Source organism: Apteryx mantelli, chromosome 2 (genome assembly GCF_036417845.1).
Source record: "Apteryx mantelli isolate bAptMan1 chromosome 2, bAptMan1.hap1, whole genome shotgun sequence".
Taxonomy (NCBI): domain Eukaryota; kingdom Metazoa; phylum Chordata; class Aves; order Apterygiformes; family Apterygidae; genus Apteryx; species Apteryx mantelli.
Genome location: NC_089979.1, coordinates 38,433,440 through 38,452,035, shown reverse-complemented (window position 1 = coordinate 38,452,035; position 18,596 = coordinate 38,433,440). Strand labels below are relative to the sequence as shown.

General features: G+C 36.6%; 1 protein-coding gene across 4 annotated transcripts in view; it reads right to left on the bottom strand.

Moving 5' to 3' along the window:
- Positions 1-1,334: 1,334 nt before the first annotated feature.
- NKAIN3 (sodium/potassium transporting ATPase interacting 3) overlaps positions 1,335-18,596 on the bottom strand; it is a 364,344-nt gene continuing 347,082 nt past the window's right edge. For 2 of the 4 annotated variants that reach the window (XM_067290496.1, XM_067290495.1), the window contains exon 6: positions 1,335-2,341. Coding sequence is in view for 2 of the 4 variants with exons in the window: in XM_067290495.1 (XP_067146596.1) it covers positions 2,328-2,341 (14 nt within the window). In the remaining 2 variants the exon portion in view is untranslated. Of the gene's footprint in view, positions 2,342-5,840; positions 5,925-18,596 lie in introns of those variants that run through there. The other 2 variants (XM_067290494.1, XM_067290497.1) reach the window with 2 other exon arrangements.

Genomic DNA, 18,596 nt, shown 5'->3' with positions numbered 1-18,596 from the left:
GGGATGTAGCACCCCTTCCTTTTCCTTGTCTCTGATCCTGAGTGCAGTACTAGGGTTCAAGGCCCCCAGCCTTTAATCTGCCAGCTATAATAATTAAAGCCAGGACATTAACGCTGAAATGGAAAGCTCAGAATAAAATTGTGTTGATCATAGGAATCTGTGCTAAATGCTCACATCCAGGGCTTTGTCTGTAACCGAGAGAGTTGAGACAGGTCATCTTCTGCAAACTGTTAGACTCTGAGCAGCAGTCAGATATCCTGGTCTCTGAAATTCTGGAGCCATCGTACACACAGAAGGCTGCAGGCAATGGCTCGATAGACATCATCACTGTGTAAGGCATCATGTAAAGAAACAAAATCATCATTCGTGCTAAGGGCAAGTAAAATATTACAGGAGTAGATAGGAATGTTATCACCTTACTCAAATATTACAGATATAAAGCAATTCACACTGTGATCTTCATGATGCCTCAAAAATGGTATTATTGATATTAATTTTTGTGACTATCTACTATCTTAGCATTCAGATGAGGACTTCAAGATGGGAGAAACCAGTTTCTTTGCAGTATTCTAGAATATGGGAGGAGATAGTGTATGAGTGAATGCACAAATACACAAGGACATTATCTTCATATAAAGCATCCCTCTTTTTTGCACAGTCTGACTTCACACAAAAAATACATACTGTCTGAGGTATATCTAATCCTAGGAATACTAATAAAAGGCTTCATTCAGTTGTCATTTCTGTTGACTTTGTCTTAACACTTGCTTCGTATTTGGCTTCAGGGAAGGTTAACCTATGTTCAGACTGTATGCACAAGGCTTTGCATTATCTCCTAAAAATGACAGACTCTGCCTTCATTATATTTGTTATCATTTTCATTGATAAATAACACAAATAAACTTTAAAAGGGAAAGAATCAAGACAAGCTTTCCTCTAGGTCAAATTTGCACAAATTTAAAAATACAAGTGAGGCATGCTTCAACAGAAGACAACAAATTTGTGTTCTGAATGTTGATGGACCTGAAATCATTACCAGCCAAAGACTGCTCAGGATATTTATGAAGGAACTTTGTGCACCTCTGTTCAGCTTCTAGTGGGGAGGTGAGATATACATATCAGAAGAAATGTTCTTCCTGACAGTCCCGCCAAAAAAGCCACAAACTGAGAAGAAACAAAGAGGGAAACAGGCCCAAAGCCCTAATGAAATTCCCGTTGAATGCTGAGGCATGTAGGCTCTGTGGGTATATGACCGTGCACAGTATTTTAAATACTAATTAAGAAGAGAGAAAGAAGAAGTTATGTTAAAAAGACTGCCAGTTCTCCAAAGAAAATAGCTTTTGTGTATCACTTTATACTAGTGGTGACAGAAAATACCGCAGAGTTACATACATGTTTTTTGTCTAGAAGTATTTACAAACAACTTTACAAACTTTTATACACATTTCTAGGTTTTCTTGTTTACTTTTAAATTAAGAGCAAAATTAAAAAAAAATCCCCAGAGGTTCCTAAGGCTGCAGCTGGTGCCTATACTTTACATTCATGTGTGGCTTCTTCCTTGGAAAAGGGAGGAAAAGAGTTTAAAAATGTACAAATCACAGACCTCTAAAGAGCTCTGCATTTAAGGGTTCCTAGATATTGGCATCCATAGAGAATTGCCATTTAAATTACCTTCAGATCACAGAAAACTACTATTGGTGGGCTCAGGGCAAGAGATTAAAGATGGAGAAGGAGCCATATATGAATTGAAATAATTAGATGAGTATTTTAGTGCTGGAACATCTGGCCGAGAACAGTCATAGATCAATTCCTACTGCATACAGTAGTTCAAACAATGCAAGGAGTGGACATGGTAAATTATACATATAGCATTGAAAATGACCTCTTTTACACTGTTAGTATTTGATTCCAGACGCATATTTTTACGTCAAAATTACGTTTTGCTGACACAGTCTTGACCAGGCACAGTATGATTCCATCAATCAAGAAATACTGACTTCCTTGAGAAAGACATATCCTCTCGTAGTTTTCACGCGTTGCTTTGTTTTCATGCCTTAACACTAAACATTGTAAAAATCTTGAAATTAAAAAAGAAAAATTTACAATTTACAAGTGTCCATATAAGTAAATTATTCAAAAATTCAAGATCATCTACAAGGAGCTACCAAATAACAATGCTGATAATGACACTGAGCCTGTGGGAAGAATAATCCACATGCCGTGAGGAACGGATGATGTGTTTCTTCCAGAATGATGAGTCACAAAGTTAGTCTTTTCTTCTAATATCTGTTTCTTCAGCAACAGCAGAAGTCTTCAGTAAATGTTGATTACTTATTTCGACCTAAAAAGCAGAATATATGAATTACTTATGAATGAAAATTTCCATACCTTCTATTCTATCTTATGTACATTTACTTTGTGAGATGTAAATTCACACCAACCGACAGGTTAGTAACGAATGAACAAGCAGATATAAAAACATCTGGACATTAACTTCCTCGGCTGTAAGAGACACAAATAAGGTCAAGAATAAATGGCTGGATATGAAGTGGTAGCTTTGTATTTTGGTTTGGTTTAATATCAGGTGCACCACAAAAGCAAAAATACATTTGAAGAAAAATACTGCAGGTGGTAAACCATGCTTGAAGTTCATGTAATAATAGATCTTTTTCAGCATAATGTATTTTAACAGTAAAAAGTTTCTGTTCACCAGGTTATAATATTCTCACATGACCTGGTTACAAACACATACATCTGAACAGGATTCACACTATTTATAGTCCTCACCACAATCACATGCCCACAAAATCTATGTCTGCTCACATATCTGACTGAAAAGCATGTTTCCTTGTGTAATCTAGAAAAAAACTGTGATGTTCTTTCATAGCGATTTCATAGTGGTAGAGTGTAGGAGAACATATAAACAGGACAGGATCACACCAACCCATTGCAGGGTGGTAACCGCTCCACCGGCAGAGTTTCTCAGACGCTGTGTTGGTTCCATGAGCAGAAGCTAGTATTGTCCTTAGAAATGCTATTTCTCCTGTGGAATTAGGGATTCAGTGTCTCTCCAGACAGGATTGCCCAAGGCTGTAGTAACAGTGGATCAGATCTAGTCATTCAAAAGTGAATGGCAGGCACAGAAATTTTAACCTCTGGAAGCCGTTAAAATAAATAAATAAATAAATAATAAATTTTAAAAAAAGACAATGTAAACCAAAATGCAATTCTTCTAATCCCCTTGTTTCTCTCTTCCAACAAGCAGCACATGGAAGCAATTCTCACTACCATCAAGTGACCTGGCTGTTGATGTTGTGCTTGAAGACACAATAGTCTTCCTTATAGTCCATGTGCTTTAGTCCCAAAGGGAACAGGATAATTTTTTTTCCACTCCCTCTCTTGTGTACTCCCTTCCCCACATCTTAATTTAAACCACACAGTTCAGGGCAGTGATTCTGCTTTTGCTTGTCCTGTAGCCTAATGAAGTTACAGGAAGAACCAACAGCAATCCGACAAGCTATGATCATTCATATTTGCATTAAGAAATGTTCCCTGTGAGAACATGTTCAAGTTTAACCTCTTCCCATGGGTGAAAAGAACAACTATTCTTAGACTTGCTAATCATTAATAATTATGGCAGCACTAAGCAGATATTATACTGAATATGAGTATTCAGTAAACACTGTGAATGTCTTCTGCATAGTTTGATGAGGCCACAGAACCTTGTATTTTCGATGTGCTATGTTTAGTTAATTTATGAATGAAATAAGAGAAATGAATAAGATGAGAAAAATGGATATACAGCCAAGCTATCATCTATAAAAAGCATCATGCTAATTTTTTTCCCATGAGTAGAGTGGTGAAGATGGCAAAAGATTTGTAATATTTATTAAGACACTTAATGTATTTAATGAGCATTTTTCATATTCACCTCCAAATGAATAGAAATGGAGTTTTTAACAGCCTGGATGCTAGAAGTCAAATTTCTTAGGGAGACCTTCTGGATTCTCAGACTGTATATAATTGGTACTGATAGCAATTTGCTTATTGAAAGAAGTCAAGCAGGCCGATGTGCTGCAGACAGATAAGCATCTGCAAATTGGTGGCTAGCACAATCCACTGACTATTGAAAGCATTTCTGTAATTTGGCTTTTAATTAAGACTTAGATCATGGACATTCTTTTTCCCCTTTGAGCTACTTAACTATCAAAGAACAAGTTCTGTACTGTAAAACAAATGAACAGATTTTGCAGAAACAGATATATATTTAAAAATCTTTTCTGAAAATATAAATGTTTTCTCTCCTTTAGTAATAATGAGCCTATTAAGAAAGCACTAAACATTTATTCACCTAATACTTTCACCTAATGCCTAAAAATTAACCTCAGTGCAGCTCTAGAGATTAAAATCTTTTATGGAGAGGCATAAATGCTGTAGCTGTGGCTTTCTTTTCTCCTGGATACTTATTTCACTTTAGTCTCCAGCATCTCATTTAGAATGGTCAAAACTCCGTTCTACTGTCATCTTTCCCACACAGAATGCAGCAAAAACAGCATTTCATGAACCATTCATTAGATACAGATTCCAGTATAGGGAAGCTACTACTTCCAGTGTAGTTAACGCCATGTCAAACCATTCGTTATTGTTTATTTTAGTGTCTGAATGTGATATTTCTTCCTGCTATAATGTACATTGTTATATTGAGATAGGGTTTTTTTCTTTTCAGGCTTTTGTAATCCCACAATATTTACTTACTAAAATTGAGCAACGTTTTGTCCACATTTATTTCTACAAACTGGAAGCTGCAGCATGAGTAAAATGTATTTAAAAAACATGCAAAAAAGTAATAAAGTCCCAAGCAAGGTGTCAAGCCCTAAATATTTTTTTAGCAACTGTTGTGCTCTTTAAGTTAAAACTCCCAGCATGTATGCACATGCATACACCAGGAAAGAACCTTCAGTCCCATTTTAATTCTCTTGGCTGATAAGTAAAACACAGTAAGTTATTACATCAAGTTCAGTCAGTCAGCTACACTTGGGTTTCATGTTACATTTAAGATGCGTGAAAGGCCCAAAGGTAAATCTGAAGACAGAAAGCATCAGGCCAACAACTTACAAGCACCTAACAAGACATTGTTAACATTTCCCAATGAACATCTTCCATTTCACCAATGTCCTTTGAAGTATCATCTATTTGAAGTTATCTGAGCTTCTGCCAAAATATATGTACTGCTAATATATTCCTGTACTTTAATTTATTCCAAATAAAGTGAAATGTTATGCATCTAAAATGTTCTGTTAGGTAGTAGAGAACACTTTGTATGCAGAGACTATGAAAACTTTGCTTTAACTGTGGGAGCAAATAACCGAGGAAAAGAGATAATGAAGTTCCAGTGAAAATCTACAGATAGATTTTAAGCTGACTAATAGTTTTTCAGCAAACATTTTTCTTTCAGTAGCTAGATAAACATAAGAGCTTCTGCTTTTCCATAAGTGGGTTAATCTCATTAGGACTTATGCAGTAACAGCCATAAACCACCTCTGTTCTTGCTAAGAAGTCAGCAGGGAAGCAGTTCCATCCTTCACTGACAGCCTCTCCTTGCATTAAGCTGAGGCACAACATGGTGGACATGGTGATATCTACTAATCCTTGCTTTAGCAGATATGCCACCAAAGACAAATTGTACTTATTAACATGTTTTATGTGGTTTAATTTTTAATTAGGTTATAATTAAAATATAATTAAATTATTAGTAACCTCATGCCAAAATTATTTCAGGAGAGGGTTAGGTTTCAGTCCAGTTAGAAGGATTAACACGGTCCATTGGACCAGAACCTTACCTATGGGCTTTACAGGCTTTAATTCAACATGTTCCTGGGGGGGTTGTCGGTAGGAGTATGTGTCAAGTCCACCTATGAAATCAACTGAAAATACAACAGTTCCAGAAATGAACAAATGGAAATGAAAATATGTCAACTTAAAAATAAATATGGACAAAATATATTCAAAAAAAGAAAAATATTAAGCACATGCACAGGTTTGCATACCAGAAATAAACAACTAAGTAAAAATACTGTGAAACAGGCTTACAGGGGACTCTATGCTCTGTCTTCTTTGGCGTCTATTTAGCACTGTGCCTGGCAGGATAGTCTATCAACTGACTGACCAGATAGGCATGCTGCTCTTAGTGTGCTTGCAAAAGGAACATTTACAAATCTGCAGCGTATGTAAATAGTAATCACTATGAGATAATGTAGCTTCTTCTTTTTAGGGTAGCCTCAGTATATATTTCATATTTAATTCAGTATATTTAATTCAGATCCAATTCCTTTGAAGCATTTAGAAATTTAGCCTGTGGAAACAATAGAGAACTTAGTCTCTGTGAACCAGTTTCACCTCGAGTTTTACAAATCGATGGAGTCACGGCAATGTAACAAGGCAATGAAAACCAAAGGGGTGTCCACTGAGCTGAGAATAAACTTGTGAAGACTGTATATGAAAAAGCAGCAGAATCTTCTGTGAATGAACTTTTAGGGACAGGAAATATTTTCAGAATCCTTTCCCACTTTGTCTTAAGATTCCTATATCAGAAATAATGTGGAGATACGTGCTTTTGAGAAATTTTTAGTTCCTTCTATGGTCATGTTGATTTAGAAGGGCTTTTACAGTCCCAATATAGTTCTGACAAATTTACAGCATATTAGGAATCTTTTGTCACATGGAAAGCAATTGCTGTTATTTGCATTGCAAGATTATATTTAGGTCCTAAATAAAATTAGTTCCTTATTGTGCTAATCACTATATAAGCACTTAATAAGAAACTACTCCTTCCCAAACAATGTACTTACTAGGTAAACAAAGGAAGAAGGAGTGCTTGTCCAGGATGAGGGGATGGAGAAATGAGGCTTAGAGATCGAAAAACTGATGAAATACCCTCTGAAATCCCTCTGAAATGGAAATGCACCTGTTGTGTTTAATCACATTTCCTCTTGAATTCAAAAAGGGCTAGGTTAGCTGAAAACTGAATTCAATGCATTTCAATTATGGACCATCACCTTAGCTGCAAGGACTTAAAACTCTGTGAGCAGGACACAACGCTGAACAACTTGACTGTCAGCCCTAGCCAATATGCACCTCTATAACACTCTCTTTCATGTTGCAACCTCTTTCACAGAACTGTAACAAAATAAAACACTGTACATGAAAACTGACATAAGCACTAGTGGGACCCAACCCTTAAAAAGACATATATTTGCAGATATATTTTTAGAAAAGCTAACTTTTCAAATATCTGGTTGTCTAATATGGTACATAGCTATTGATTCATTTTTCAGAAGAAATCATGTCCATAGTAATAGAATCTGGTTGTGTGGTTATGACTGTAGTTTTCTCTGCTCTCTGAATAGGATTGTTTTTTTACTGAGGGCATGTGATAGAAGGAATTAGCAAGCACATTTTTGAGATAATTCACCACTTCAGAACCACTCATAATTCCTCTCTCACTAATAATAAGCACAGTCTTCCTGCTTCTGTAATCAGGAGGAGAGTTCAAAGTAACTAGTGCTGCTACCACCAAATCTTTTGGAGAAACAAGTGAAGTTAATATGTATTAATGATTGGCAACATAGACATGTTTTTGTCTGACAAAGAAAATATATTTATTAACACCATCAAAAACGTTTAGAGGTCAGGCACTCACATCCATGTAGATGGGGCTTCCTCTTTTGCTTTCCAAGATATGTGCTCTATTCAGCTAAAGCTGAAGGTTGACTTAGACTTCATGTTAAGACAATTCTGAAGGCAAGAAGCAGCTCTATCACACAAGACAATAGGATATGCCATTTTCTGTTATACATTGTATTTTAGGGAGAGATAGCTGATAAATCTTTAATATGAAAATTCATTGTCAGTTATTTAAATTTCAAATTAGTTTTCATTTAAAAAATTCAAACTAATTTTACCTGATGTTTTCCCCACTTATATCTACTAGACTCCCAGTACCGAGACCACAAAGGAATGGCAGCCATTAAATATTGAGATTTGAATTTTTATTCTCATTCTGTGTGGAGACATTACTATATACCTTTCAGTTCAAACAGATATCTGAGACATCCAACTTTAATCAAATAAAACTTTACATTTAGTGAACTTTAGGATGCATACATACATTGCTCTGTTTAAAAGGGCAAGAGTAAACAGTTGTAACATTTGTATAGGTTTCCAAGGGGAAAACATTAGTTTAAGGGTGATACTGAGCAATTGATTTTGTTTATTTCTGGCCTGGTTAGTGGATTATGTATAATACTTGCCATAAATTCATAGGACTATAACAATTAACTTTAGAAAGCTGCATATGCCTGGAAGAAAGTTCTATATATAAAAAAAACCATTTCCTATACAGTTCTATAATTCTATTCTTTAATTTAAAAAAACCACCCCCCCCCAAAAAAAAAAAGGCATTAGCAGCAGGAATATTCAGTCACTAGAAAAGGAACACCCCATGGAGTCCAGTCATTAACTACAGCCATGCAGAGAGAAACTTAAACTCCTAGGGAGAGGATTTTCTTAGCACCCTACAGATAATAGCAGGTTACAGCAAAAACTAGTTATTTTATCTGCAGCTGGCTGCAAAACATGATCCATATTCCCAGGGAATTGCTCCCTCCTTGTGTCACCTCAGTTCTGTGGTCATGCTGGATGCTTAATGGCCAGTGTGAAATGTTCTTTCAGAGTTCACTACCTGCTGGGCTTAGAAGTGCAAATCTGCTCTGGCTGTCCACTGCGGGTAGTCCATTAAAATGATGTTCATTCACTCATGGGTCATATCAGAGGAACAGTTGTCATAATCTGCCTGAGTGAGAAAAGCGCAAAACACTGCTGGCTGAAGAAGGTGTATCCGCTGTCATCAGCAATTTTGGGGGTTATTCTTTTTTAGACAGCTGACATTTAGGTATGCCTTATTATTATTAATACAATGCATTCACCCATATGCCGGTTAAAATTTCCTTTCCTTTGAAGGTTGCACAGAAGAATCAGAGATCTGAAAAAAATCATTTTTCCTTCCCCACCCTTTCATCTGAAATTCAGCTTCTCTGGCAATATCCCACTGACCTGTTGGCAGGCCCTGTGCACACAGCTGCAAGAGCTTGTCAGCCCATTGGTATATTACTAATTTCTCCTTTCAAAGTGGGCAAAGTCTAAGCATGTCTGGAGGTGCCATATGTGAACAGAACAGTGGTATGAGGACAACACAGTTCTTAGTAAATCCTGCAAGAGCAGCCTTTGAAAAATCTCTTGGCCTGGTATACCTCAGATCTTCCTTATGCTTGCCTCTCCTTTTTATATGTGAGGGTAAGTCCCCAAACTGGTGGCTTGAATGGATAGCACCTCCAGCTGGCCTTTTTCCAACAGAGAGGACAGGCTAGCAGCTGCTTGCTTGGGTGCTTTTCTGTACAGTAGTTTTTCTTAAACTATGGGGTTCCAAATACTATTTTGCATTGTACTATTCCTACTCTGATGAGATTTTTTTTGAACAGCAACAATATAATATAATGCAATTACTTTCAAAGAAAAAATTGGTGAGTGGTGGAGGGTGCAGCCAGTTAAAGTAAGTGACAGGCAGTATGAAAAGGAGCCAAAGTCAACAAGAAAGAGAAAGCAAAAATGGAGAACTGATAAGTCAGTATTAGATGCTGTGTATAAAGTCCAAACTTACTTTGGACTTTCAAGTGTTTGAACTTGTAGCTTATATAAACTTTCAGATAAGCATAATTCATTTCCAGGATCTCTTTTTTTTTTCTGTTGTCTTCCATTCTCAAGAGACACACTGCTCTTATATCCTTCACTGAACTAGACAGAACCATCCAGCTGTCAGGAGCCAATACTATCTATTCTTCCCTCTTCATACGAAGTCTGAGCATCTGAACCTCAAATCATGTAGCAAAAGAACCCTACATTTCTTTGCAGGGTCCCCAAAATACCTTCTTATATATGTAGATGACTACAGGAGGGAAGATGCATGCGAGACAATTAAGAAAGGAAGAAGTGACACCAGTAATAATATGTGACACTGTGATTTTTTCTGTTTCTATAAAGCACTAGCTGACAGCAATCAGGTAAAGCCAGGAAAAAGTGACAGAAAATTACTAGAAGATAACCATTTACATGAACTTTTATTACTAGAGGCTGGAAGGGGAATATTTCAGGGTTCCACAGTAATTTTATCTGATTTGGCATTGCATTTTCTCTTTATTCTTCACCTAGTGAGATAGATTCTTATTTAAAAAACCGCCCCACATTGTAACATGTGAGTACTATTCTCATCACCACACTTTTTTGCAGGACTACGCTGAAAGAAGCGTAGAATTCTGAAGAATTCTCAAATTGCCCTAAAATGGCACAGACATGGATATTTTAACTGATGGTCTTTGCTGCTGAACTCTCTCCTCATTTTGTCAGTGCTCTGATGTCCAAGATATTAGCGTCAAGTATGCAGAGGTTTTTATTCTCTAAGGATATTGCTGTCCAGTAAGATGAAAGAGGTGTGAGGAATATCAAAGGTGTTGGGAAGTGGAAGTGGCTCAGACCTTCTCATAGCAGATCCATCTGGCCATTCTGAATCTGAAAACATCTTTCCAAAATGTTCTCTATGCCATGTCTTAGAAAGCTGTTGACAACTATGCCATTCCTTTACCAAAGCTAAAAGACAGGCTGCCCAATTACAATTTTTATTATTTTAAAGGAAGTATTCTCATTCACTTTCAAGCCATTAAGGTCTCCTAGACCTTACCTCGTAAAGTCCCTAGCAGAGTATGATCATCGCACATGAAGTCTATAGAAAAATACACCTATCAGAAATTTATTATCATTAATTTAGGATCAGGAAAGAATATACTTTAAGTTGTAAATATACAGGAATTCTTTTCTTTAAGTTTAGGCAAATATCCATTTTTCTTGACACTCTGCTGTCTGCAAACCCCATATTCAAAGTTTAAATTGATGAGAACAGGTTTAGAATATATCACACTCTCTCTAAAAACATTTCAGAGCCTAGTCTTTTTAGCATAGCAGCTCAGGCTGGGCATCAACATCCCTTACCAGGGATACCAGAGCCAGCATGATTGGCTCTGACTTATGTTATTCATCTGCAACGTTGTCATAACAAAATATTTCTGACTGTGTATTTTCTTCCTACACAGGTAACTATTTCCTCCCTCATTTTAATGATAATGCTACCATTTTTTCCCCTCAATTTTCATCTTGATGACTAAAACACTTGCCTAGTTACTCATAACTAAAGGACTTGTCATTTATTTATGGAAAAAAAGCATATGGAAATTATGTTTATAATCACTTCAAATAAAGAAAGCTTTTTTTTTTTTTTTTTCCCAAGGCTTGTATTTAAAGGTGCTATTACTAGTTCTAAAACAAGATTGTTTGAAATGAAATGAATGGTAGGCTGCTTTGTGCCTGTGACCAAAATGAATTAGAAATGGGCCCAAATACATCTTCTTAGGTCATTTTTATCCAATAAGAAAATTAGAAAAGTGAAAAATTTTAGCTCACTTTGTTTTCCTAATTATTGATTTTTCTCCTCTCTAGTTTCCTTCCCCTTCTAATCCCCTTTGGTGTAGAATGCTCTGTGACTCCTTCTTTTTCTTATCATTAAGTTACTGCCTATGCACAAAATAAGTTAGTACAGGAAAAATCGTCTGTGGGTACAAGATGTTTAACACCCAGAAATGACATCTATTGACTACATTTCCTACCAAGGAAGAAACAACGCCATTGAACTCTTGCAACACATGTCCAGCCAATCCACTAAAATGGCAGTCCAGGTAGTCAGGAACAAAGACTATTATAGTACATAAAGGCCTCAGTCACGCCTCAAAATAAATGATCTTCACGATAAATGTGTCCACGCCGGCTTCGGAAGAGGCAGAACTCTGAATCAGCTTTTTGAAGGTATACTTTCATCTTTTTTTGTAGCCTGATTCAGGGATATGTGTTATGAATTAGTGTGCCTTTTTATTTCTGCTGAGTTTGATGCCATAAACTATAGTGTTCTTTTAAAAATGTTTAGTGTAGATGCTAGGACCAACTGGAATTGATCTTTCCCACTTACAGGTCATTGCTAATTTGCAAGTTAGCTATTTTGTTCCTTCAGATTGTTTTTTTTCTCCTGTCAGATGAATCCCGCAGGGCTCTATTTTTGGCCTTTTGTTCTTTGTATCCATAACAATACTTTTGCTTCAGTTATTTGTCAGTATGATACAATTATTTATTTTTAAGACAACTTTTAAGTCTCTCTATCTATCTCCTTATTATATATCCAAGGATATCTCAACTGTTGTTTCTTACCTTAACTACATCATATGGATGCCTCATTAGGTGAAATTAATTTCCCCTTATATAATGCAGACCCTGTTCAGCTCTATAGAATAATTGAACATAAACTTCCTTGAGCAATACATTTACAGGACCAAATACATGAGATAAAGCCATGTCTTTCAGAACACTTGTGCCATTCAGAGTAAAGGATTTCAATACAAAGAAGAAAGTTCATGTCTTCCAACCACAGCAGAACATAAACGCCATTTTAAAAATATGGGACATGGCACTTGAAGGACCCTTTGTATCACTGAGTGATTCTGTGTTTTTTGTTCTCACCTTCCCAGGGATGAAGACTACCCCTGAACCGTGCTGCTAATATCCGCTGTGACATGATATTTGCTTCATGTGTTTGTATCTCTAGTTCTTTTACAAAGAGTAAACAGATCTGGAATGAGAGCAAGCCCGCTCCTGCCCTAGGAATTAACCAAGCATGTTCAGGGAGGGAGTGTTTCTGTGTGTGGGCAATGGCGCAGGACACAAGGGAGAAAGACACCGCAAAGTACTGGCAGCTCACAGTCAGGCAGGGGCTGCTGAGGGGAAGAACAACCCACTGGCACCACAGGCCTTCACGGCAAGGAAAGAGAGCACTGCTAAGGACCGGAGAGACTGAGCAGTTTGTTGCAATGCAAAAAGCCAACAAGTTGGCCGAAACTCAGAAGGGAAGCGTGGTTCTCCTACCGCTCAGATACAGACATGGGAGGAAATGTTACAAGCCCCTCATTTCTATTTTCTATGATCCATAACTTTGAGTCTTCTGTTTAAGAAACGCATGAGTTTATAATCCAATAAATTCTGACTTTTTTGAGTTCAGTGTTGTGGTTTTCTTTGGGACTTCACTATAAAAAGGTCTATGCATATCCACTTCAAAGCACTGGCTGACTTAAGTTCTGTCACATTCGGCCTGTGTTGCAATTTTTCTTGTCTTTCTTTTATGTCCCTACTTTTGATTCTTTGCTTTAAAATCTGCTTAAAGTCTCTGTCCTTCTGATGTCAGTCATTTTGAGACTTATTCCTCCATGGCCCTTCCTTCCTTTATTAGTAGCTGACTTTGCTAGGGTGCAGGTATAGACTACCATCTTTAACTTGACATACATGCTAAAAGATTTACTTTCAAAAGCCTGAGATGTCATGATCCAGCTTTTCCAGGAGGTTTCTGATCTAGTGATATCATTCTCCCTCCACTTTCTGATACCAAGAACATCATGCTTTTAACATTGTTTTCCACTTCAGATGAGACAATTTCTATTTCCAAATCCTCCTCATTTATTATCCTGCCTTTGCCCCATAACCATCACTGAAATCCTGTGCAGAGGTTCTGCTTCATCACATAACATTGCTCCTCATCATGGGGCATTGTATGCATTTCCCTTCTTCTGCAGTTCCTGCTGACAGCTACACCATAATTCGTGGTGGCCTGCCTCAGTCCTTGGAGAACTGGCTTTCCAGGGTTTCAACACCTCTAAACTCCAAACTATCCTTTTTCCCTCTGCTAGGCAGACCATGCTGCCTCCTTTGCTGGAGCCTTCCTCTGTTCATCCCAGCAGGAACTCCCAGACTCTCCCTCTGGCCAGTGGTTCTCTTCTTTGATTATCAACAGGTAAGCTGCAAGGTCTTACTGTACCTTCTTTGAATTCAGGTGTACAGATCAGAAATATAAGCAGATAAACTCCTTCTGTGATCTACAGATTCTCAGTCATCTTTCAAATTCTGTCTTTCTGGACTAGCACAAACCAGCAAGCTCCAATCTTCCGTTTGTTCTTGCCTATCGTTTTTTAAAGATGGAGAAGCCATTAAAATAACCCATCTGCTGATCACTGTCATGTCAGCCTTCCCTAGCCCCAGCAAATTCACTGTCAGTCCCTCTGTCGTGGCCTCAGTCTTCCCCAGGACATCTGATCATCCAGTATTTCAGAGCCTTTGCAGATACATCCAGTAAGTCCACTAATTAATCACACCCAAGTGCAGCAGTGAGTACTAGTTTTTCTCTGTGAGTGCTTCTCTGTTAATGGGGAAACCTACTGCACCTCATACTGTTATTGATTCTGTCCTGCTCCATCTTCACCTTCAAATTGACTAGTTGATCTCTTAATATTTCTTTTGGCACTGCCATCTTCCTCACCAGCTCAAATAAGCCTTCAATAACCCAAAATATAATATGACTATCTCAGCTATGGAAATGGAGCTAAAAACTTAGAACATATAAAATTTGGAGCTTATAATGGCCAGTAGTCTTCTCATATATGAGGGAGTGAAAAACATGTGTCAACAAATACGATGGCTAGGAAAATGTTTTTTCTCATTGCTAGAAAGTCTATATTGTTTTATATTAGGAGAAAGATGAATATGCAAAAGGGGAATAAAGTCTGTAACAGAATTAGTAGCCGTTTTGAAGCCATCAGTGAATCAATCTGTTAATGATAAAGATAATGCAATACTGACCTCATCGATATAAAATACTCTTCTGAAGAAAGATGAAGTAAAAAATACATTTTTATGAAAACTTTGTTTGAACTTTTGAATTACAGTCCTTCAAAATAACACATTGTCCTAATTAACAGAATGATTAAGGAGGAAAAGAAAATCTGTGGAAACCAAAGCCAAAGAATAAGAGTCATCATATGAATGGTGAAAGTCACACAGTATTACTTGGCTTAGCTTAGCTGCACCTAAAGATCTGAACTGTAAAAGAGTTCAGAGAGAAAACAAAACCACCCCCCCACATACATGTACTGAGATTAAACTTCTGCTTGCAAAACCAACAATATATTTATTGATTCAATAAAGCATAAGGATGTAAAATGAAGTCTAAGGAGAGTCCAGCTATGACCTAGGTCACAGAGCAATGGTAAGAGAAGGACTTCTCATGATAAAGAGCTAACAAAGCAGATAAGCAACACAGACTAGATACAATAAATAAAATGTAAAATCTTTGAAATATAAGTTTCTAGGAAGAGGTAATATATTTCATTTGACCAACTGACCCAGCTAGAAAACTGTATCAGCTAGATCAACTGATTTAATAAGAGATTACACCTTTTCTGTAAAACTTCCTTCTCTTATATGTTGAAACCATTAGGGCTATTAAAAGACTATAATCAGAAAATCTGAAAAGTACAACATATAGATAGCAATAGCAGGTTTACAAATAGGAGGAATTTAGAAAGACTATTTTATGATGGCTTGAAGGTATGAGGATATCAGAGACACAGTAGAGAAGCAAAGAAATGATTATGGGAAAAAGTCAACTGGATAAAGAAAAGGCGTTATCAAAAAACTTAAATTATTTTTAATATTTAAATGTCCTTTCTCTTGTCCATTGATTGTGGCTCTTCTAACAACATCTTGTGATATCTCCTTTGTGCAAATCTTTCTCTTGTTTTGATTTCATAAATAACCAATATTGTTCTCTCTTCTTTTTCCAAACCAAGCTGACTACTTTTGGAACATGTTGCCTCCCTTTAGATTTATGAAATTTAGAGCTGAGATTTTCAAGGTTGGCTAAAAATAAGGAAAATAAATTTTCACTTAGGATATTTGATTTTGCTACATTTTGACAGGGTACCTTACCAAAAACAACCATCTTGCAAAATTACTAAATAAAATAATCTTCCAAAATTACCTTAGAGTGACCTGAAATTCATAGCTTGGTTCAGTGACTCTTGTGCTGCTTAGCCATCTCTGCTTGAATTTATGCATTAGCTGCTTTGCAAAGTAGTTCAGTTATTTGGAAGGCTTTGGGACCTATAATGTATGATTTTTCTCTAGGATATTCTTTTAAAACAAGAAATCAGAAGCTTTGGCTTTCTTACTACTGTATCTCAAAGGTTAGTATTGGTAGAAAGGAACTGTGAATAAACCTTAGCTTCAGGAAAACTCAATGAAAGTCTCAGCTCAGCTCATCTGTATAGATCCATTTTTATTCTTGAGGTTATTTTCTATAATGAAAAAGGCAAGGGACTTCTTTCTTATAAAATGAAACCTTAGATTTGCTCTAATGTTCTTGCTTTCTCACACAGGACAGGGCCATAAAGCAAAAGGCACTGAGAGCTCAGATCACTAATTCATGCATAAGTCTTTTGAGTGTGTCAAACATGCTGAGATATTTATAACAGGAAACAGTGGGAATATTTGTCTCAATTGCAACCATTCAGCTCACTGAATCCCAAGATTCCTTACCAGCATATAATCAAGATAATTTATGGTCAGCTCACTGCAGGTGTAGAACCTGATTAATTCTCGGTTAATGGCCCTCTTCAGCTCAGCACGCCGTCTCACAACATGGACTCACTGTTCAGTCCAGGCTCATGTGTCCCACACCAAAAGCAGCACTGGAAGTTATTATAAGATTAAGCTCTTAAGTTTGATGCGCTAACTGGGATGATGGAAATTATCACTCAAGCAACAATAACAGTGAAATAGATGTTATTTAAACTGGAGTCCAGAAATGAGAAGAAGCCATCTGCATAAGACTTAAGACTTGGGGGAGACAGTATTAAATAGAACACTGAGAGTCTGATAAGTTTCTTTTCAAGCTCCACAAATTAAAACAGGCACAAAGCTGTTGCCATTTAGAAATAAAAAAGTAAGAAGATTGGGAATGGAAGTGGAAAATGGATTTGAAAGGGGACTTAATTTTAATGGAGAAGCTGGGTGAAAGCTAGGGACAGGAACAGGCACCACTTAGGCCTGTATGTGATGTCAAGTGGAAAGCTCAGGAGAGGGAAGCTGGATGCTGGAGTAAGATTGATTTAACAATAGATGCAATTTAAGTGAAAAGGCTAAGGTGCTGGCAACTGGGGGTTGGAAAAGCATCCATTTAAAAGCAGTTTTAATTTAAACAGAAAGGCCAAGGAGGTGGAAGGTGGAGACTAGAATAAAATCAGTATTAAATTAGCTAAGTAGAAGCTTTAATCAAATCAGCCAGTTAAGGAAAAAAAAAAAAAAAGCATACTGGGAGTATTTGGGAGCATGGAAACAATGCATGGGCTTAACAAATGTCAAGGAACTCTCGATAAACAATAAATTGCCTCTATTTAAAATGACACTTTCATGTTAGCAAGATAATATTTATTATAGAAGGTATGACCTCCAGTTTAAGAATAATTATACAATTATAATTATAATTATATTTCTATCTTAAGTGAATTTTCCTTTATATATATATATATGAACTATAGCATATAATATATAGAATCAATAGCAGAAAAGCCTAACATGAATTAAATTTGCAAAACATGAATTTATGAGGTAGTAATGAACTAGCCTTTAATCTCTCCTTTCTAGTTAATCAAATTAAATCTAAGGAGACTCTGTATATGCCTACATTTGTAATAATATATATATGTGTATGTATGCATGTATGTATGTGTGTATTTATCTATTTATCTGAATAGGTAAGAAATGTCCAATATATGACATAATACTGTTCTGAACCACGGGACAAATATTTTGGTAGCTTCTGCAAATAATACAATGACAATATTTTTTTTTCCAAGCAGATATTTTTAATTTTTTGACCTGCACTCCTGGAGTCTCATTTAAACCACTATATATATGTGCATACTTCTACAGTCAGATTCTGTGACTGTGGATGGAAGCTAGTGATTGTAATTTTGTATCATTCTATATCTAAAAGTTCACACATAATTAAAAAATGTTATATGCTACATTTTTTTTTGTAACATCCTCAAATTTTTTAAAAAAAGAATGAGCAGATAACTCCGACTTGATCGAAATACAGTTATATCTTTCCTACAGAGCTATCTGTAGTGCCAGGCAGCTGGATTTGGGTACCTGGCTTGTTGCACTCACATGAGAACATTTCAAAGCCATCCTGTGTGCTCACTGCTACTGCTGCCATCTACTAGAAGTTCTGGGGAATATCCAGTAAGTCTTTGTGCTAAAGTAACTGAAGTAATCTGTAATTCTTTCCCACTGTATTTCAGGAAAAATCCTCTGTCCTCTTCTTATTGGAAGAACTGTGGGAAAGCACTGGAGAACTCTTATAATCTGAGTAATTTACTCTGTTCCTTAACAGAAAATAAAAGACCTACTAGCTTGCATGAAAATGGTACCAAGACTATTAACTCCATACCTATGGCCAGGCAAGTTAGTTTGGGTTTAAAGCATAATTAAGCTTGATACAGGAAGAAGAAATCTGAGGCAACTCTATAGCAAGAAATTAGTTCTTACTGAAGGTACAC